This window comes from Atta cephalotes (genome assembly GCF_000143395.1).
Source record: "Atta cephalotes unplaced genomic scaffold scaffold00023, whole genome shotgun sequence".
NCBI lineage: Eukaryota > Metazoa > Arthropoda > Insecta > Hymenoptera > Formicidae > Atta > Atta cephalotes.
The window spans coordinates 938,492-944,386 of record NW_012130087.1 but is presented as its reverse complement, the minus strand read 5'-3'; the positions used below and the strand labels follow the sequence as shown (position 1 = coordinate 944,386).

The 5,895-nt window shown below is 30.2% G+C and overlaps 1 protein-coding gene across 1 annotated transcript in view; it reads right to left on the bottom strand.

Moving 5' to 3' along the window:
- LOC105619985 (laccase-1-like) overlaps positions 1 to 5,895 on the bottom strand; it is a gene marked incomplete at its 3' end in the record, with an annotated part of 13,031 nt that overhangs the window by 4,075 nt on the left and 3,061 nt on the right. Inside the window, exons 2-10 of the mRNA XM_012201496.1 lie at positions 5,296 to 5,585; positions 4,037 to 4,247; positions 3,588 to 3,853; positions 3,035 to 3,158; positions 2,680 to 2,900; positions 2,391 to 2,577; positions 1,889 to 2,095; positions 1,586 to 1,804; positions 1,309 to 1,436 (exon numbers count right to left, since the gene is read on the bottom strand). Of these exons, the coding sequence (XP_012056886.1) occupies positions 1,309 to 1,436; positions 1,586 to 1,804; positions 1,889 to 2,095; positions 2,391 to 2,577; positions 2,680 to 2,900; positions 3,035 to 3,158; positions 3,588 to 3,853; positions 4,037 to 4,247; positions 5,296 to 5,585 (1,853 nt within the window). The remainder of the gene's footprint in view (positions 1 to 1,308; positions 1,437 to 1,585; positions 1,805 to 1,888; positions 2,096 to 2,390; positions 2,578 to 2,679; positions 2,901 to 3,034; positions 3,159 to 3,587; positions 3,854 to 4,036; positions 4,248 to 5,295; positions 5,586 to 5,895) is intronic.

Here is a 5,895-nt window from a genome sequence, read left to right as displayed (position 1 = left end):
ATATATATATATATATATATATATATATATATGTGTGTATATATATATATATATATATATATATATATATATATATATGGATATACGTATATATATCCAAAGTAAAGAAACACAACCATACAATTGATAACATGCTTACAAATCTTCTATCGATTATGTTAACAGTATGATTAGATTAAATCATTTACAATACGTGATTGAATAATTAATTAAAGTAATAATTATAGTAATGTATTTGTCAAGATTTCGTTTATTGATTATATTTTAATAATAGATTCTTTGGTTTGTTAGAAGTTTGGTCAATTTATCCTCAAAGAAAATGCACAGCGATATCAAGCATTATATATCTTTATGCGACATCTAATTCTGATCAAGAAAAATTATCTAATTTGAAATTGATAATCATTATCTATTTCTTTCCTCTCAAGCTCAATTTACAAGATCTTTTTTGAATCACGAATATTATACTATTTATTTCTTATTACACTATTATTCTTATTACACTATTATCGCCTGACATTCTCACCGATATTGATTCTTCTGTGTGAATAAAAATGATTCATTATTGAAATTAATAAGAATTAAATTAGAACATTGTATACATTACCGGATAGGGTAATTGGTAATCTGACAGTTATAATTGTAATCTATTTTTATATCACAGAAATGCAAGTCACTTATTGACACAACATCCATTCGCTCGTCGGAGATAAATACACAATATGACCGCGAAATATATTTAAAAAATTTCTAGCGTCATTTCACATAAAATTCATCGCGAGAAATAGCGTTTATCTGCCAGCGACAATAAAAACACAGACAGATGTTTCCTAGAAATATTAATACTTCGTAATATATTCAATTATGATTAAATATCCGTACATTATTGGCACATCATTTTGGCGATCATTTTAATTTATTTATGTTCACGTTTTTGTGCATATTACGTGCAATGATTGTCACATATTTGTTCAAAATAAAACGAAAAAGAAGAAAACGTTTGTCAGCAAATTTGTGATCATATTGAATTATATCTGTTGTAAAAGTCTTCCATAATGTGACTCCAATACTTCAAGGCTATTTACATAAATATATGTCTTAAAACGTTTGCACGCGAGTCATAGAGCTTAAAAGACAAGTGATAAAAAGCAGCAGTGTTATACTCGAACTGGATGCCGAGGATGTATAGATAGTGAAGAGCCATTTAAAATATATTATGTATACTGAAAATTGCTTAATCACATTAATATACTTGTTGTTCTTTGATTGTTTGTATCTGGTTATTGTCAAATTTGTCTTGTTCGTCAGTTTCCAGTCACCACATTTAGGAAAATTATCAGGCACAGGTGGCATTTCCTCGTTTTCACCCACCTTGAAGATCAGTGACATTCCTACCTCCGCATGAAACTCGATATGGCAGTGGAATAGCCAATATCCTGAAAAATATTAATTAGCTCGATTATTTACCGGCATACATTAATAACTCGTTTTTTTTAAATTTTTTAAAATATTATTTTTTTATTAATATTAGTTTTTTTAAAATATTATTTGTCTCTTTATATAGTCTTTTTTTGTGAAGTCTTACCTGGATTATTAGCGTGAAATCGTACAATAGTATAACCACCGTCGGGTACGGTCACCGTATCCTTCAGAAGTGCCCGTTTAAGTTTTCTGCGTATTAAACCTTGTTTATCTAATTCTCTCACTTCAGCGATGGTAGTATTACGCCCTATCCTTTCCATAGCCACTACACGGAACTGATAACCGTGAAGGTGAAACGGATGATTTGCATCATACGGAACACCTGTCAAGGATTATTAGTTACTGTGAAACTTAGACGGTTTAAATAATTAGAGATACGCAAGAAATATTTATTGCTTATACACACCTTCATCGATAAGAACTAATTCCACTACGCTATCAGTTTTAATCTGAAGCACATGAGTGCAAGCGCAATATTCCTTCTCGCATCCCACGACCGTGCTGGAGTTGCAAAATTGATCTGGCTTAATAAGATATCTTTCAGACAGAAGCGGAAACGGCGGCAACTTCATTGATATGTGGTTCAATTGCGGTGTGAATGTTTGTGGTTTTACTAAAAATTCATGATCGAAATATTTTATGAAACAATAAACGGTATACGCTCTTTAACAAGTCTAAACTCTAAACCTATGTGTAATTTTCTTGTTAGCGTATATGGTGTACAATCGAATAGGATAATTGAAAGCATTTAGTAAATGAAATATTTTCCAATAATGAAATAATTAATTATAGATTTGTTAAAAAATATGCACATTCATTTAATAGAATATTGAAAATTTATAATTTTATTTTTCTTTATTTTTTATTATAAATTAAATTTTTAAAAATATATATTTGAATATATTTACCTTGGCGGAAACCATATAAATCCTTGCGATGAAAATTCGGATTATCTTTCCCGTAAAAATCATACGATATATAAAATTGATAATCAGGTTCTCTGATGTTTGAAATATCATCATCGTCCATCGCGTTCAACATTGGCATACTGATGCTATTATTTGTTTCAGTTCCTTCATTTAAAGCGTTTACTTGCTAAAATCAGAAATGATTTTTTATTTCTTCTAAAGAAATTCAAAACGAAATAACGTTTCATCATTTAAAAAATATTATACATGAAAACATTAATATACATACCAGTCCATAGGAGTTATTTCTTACACGATCATATGAAACTTCTGTTATCGGTTCTTCATCGGGTGCACCCTCGTATTGCAATTTTGCGACTTGATAGGCGCTCGTAAATCTTTCATCGCAATCCATCAATCCTCGAAATCTTATCCAATAATTGTCCACAGATTGATCCATGTTAATTATAAAATCAAATCTTTCCCCGGCGTAACTTACCAGCGATTCAGCTGCAATCACATTACATAATATATTACAAATAATATATTACACTACAAATAATATATTACAATAATATATTACAAATAATTTATAAAATTACATAAATTTATAAAGAAATAGTGAAAAATACTGAAAATTGTACCTTGTACCGACACAATATCACGTCCATCTGAACTGATTACATGCAAAGTATGGTTGTCGACAGAAACTTCTATAGGGCAATTCAGGAATTCTGCATTAATAAGTCTGAATCTGTATCGAGATTTCTACAAACATACATACACAATAAATAAAAATCAGATTGGGATAAAAAACACACAAATCATGTAATTTTATTTTTAAAAAGAGGAAGAGAAAGTAAAAGTGATTTTTAGAAATCAGAAAGTGATTTTTAATTAAGTGTAAGATCTCTTTTGAAATAGGCTGATCTATGAAATATGTAATTCTTTTTTCTTTTGTTTTTGATAAAACTATTTTATTTATTTCTTATAATGATAGATATAAATATATATTTAAGAAATTAACAAAATTAAAAGTTTTGAAAGCGTTAAAAATAATGTAATAATTATGCATTCATTTCAAAATTGAAAGATTAGCTCAAAATAGATTTGAATAACACAAGAGGATGAAATATCGTATCTTATGCAAATCAGTTTTTTATATTAAGAATACTTTCTCTTATAACTGAAACTTACCGGTTTTACGACAAACGTTGTAATAGGCATATCAGCTAACGTCTTATTTTTATTAAAACGGCCCAAACCATTTATGAGTAAGTTCGGCGCTTTGTTTGTACCATTAGCATGGTAATGCGCCAGGAACTTTGTGAGACCCAATTCATGAACCCAATCAGCGACTATTAATGTATGCTCATCGTAATCATATAAATTCTTGTGCCAGTTCATTTTAGGAGGTACGCGAACGATTAACGGACCGAACACGCCATCACCTCTTTGAAATCCTGCAGACAAACATGCAATATAAAATATTACAAACAATGGAAACAATTTATTTTTCAGAGCATTATTATTAATGATTATCAATAAATTATTTTAAGTTAAATAGATTTGTTGATTTGGGCAATTTAATTTCTTCAACTTTCTGATGATATCAAGTACGAATACTTGGGAAAAATTTAGCATACCTGTATGAGAATGCCAAAAGTGCGTGCCGGCTTCAGTGGCGATGTAATTGTATTGGAAGGTTGCTCCAGGAGGAATAGGGCATTGCGATACGTAGGGTACGCCGTCCATATATGGCGTGGTAACATGATGCTGGCCGTGCCAGTGCATCGTAGTGCTCTCCGCATGCAATAAGTTAATCATATCGACTATTATTCTGTCGCCTTGGCACACCTAATAAAAGTAATAAAAGTAATTTCCCTTAGAATATTCTCATCTCATTTGATTTGCTTGATCTAATTCGCAACGACCGCTTATCGATCACAGATCACGCTAAAATAAGATTATATAAATCGAATATCATTATTGGTCAAATATCATTTGCGGTTTGTAATTAAAACAAAAGTACTCGCGTGATTGAATTATCAATAATTCCCGAACATCACAAAGAATTTTATTTTCGTATCTATAATAATTGTATGATGAAATTGTAACCAAAATCTAGAAATATAATATGTATGTATATTACTCAATGCTATCACGAGAACAGTGGGATTCACATTGCAAATATCTTATATTGTAATGACTATTTAACGAGCACTCCGAGGAATTATTCGCGCGGCGATTATTCTGTCAAACAAATGTTTGTCAAACAAAATAATCGACGCACGAACAATTCCTCGGAATGCTCGTTAAATTGTCATTATAAAATTCCACTCAAAATATATTAAGTTGTAAGGTATAGGATATCTGCAATATGAATCCCACCATTGCTCTCATAATAGCATAATATGAGGAAACATTGGCGAGCAGTAATCAAGTTGCAAAAGATTGCAATGAAGAAGACGAAGCGATGAATCATTTCTCCATCTTTATCGATCATATTAAAAAATCCAGCTGACTAAGAAAATAGTAATTAGTGATTAAATGAGTCTCGCAATAAAAATCTATGCAAATAATTTTGTTTACATCCGGAATTTAAAAATACATACAAAGAATAAAGATCGACTGAGAAATAAGCGGAAATTAATTATATGTAATTAAATAACTAATAACATATAATTAAAAACTTAACAAGTTTTCCTCTTCAGTTTTTTTATTATATACAAAACATTCATTTTCGTTCATATATTTATTCATTTTCTACTAATAGCACAAACATGTAAAGATTCTCGATGTGGTTTTCCTGCTGAATAAAAGATAATATCGAAGTAAATAAAGCAGAAGCATAAATATAAAGACTAATAAGTATTACGAAATTTTTTTTATTATTATTACGTACCTCGATTGGCGGGCCTGGCATTTGCCGGTTTATAACCATGAGAGATCGATTTATGCCATCCGCCGGGATGCAATGAGGCCGAAAGCAGTCTGTAATATTGAAGGGACAATTGTAACACGCTTTACTCATTGTCTGGTAAGATTCCAGTTTGAAGGTATAATAGCAGTCCAGAGGCGCCGCATCATCCTTGCATGTTCGTCGACACGCATGATGCTTCCAGTCGATGACGTCGACAATTTCCGGATCAATCGGCGTCAGACCAAAGTCATTGTATGTTGTTATTATCGTTTCTAAAATCCGAGACAAATGCTAATTGAAAAAAAAGATTCTATCACTAAAACTGTTTTCTATTTCCCCAATCTAATGTATTCTCAGATAAGATGCATAGATTGAGAATGTAAGAAATATTTAATAATCACACTTGTTATATATATATATTTCAATTGAGTTTTAAATAAGGTCTTAGATAATATGCCGCAATCATTCTTCTGTTATTAAAAATAGCTTAATAATTAGTGCTCAATTAATTTCATTTTTTTTTTAATTATATGTTATTATTTATTATCCAATGTTATGTTTAATAATCGATAAATTATCCAA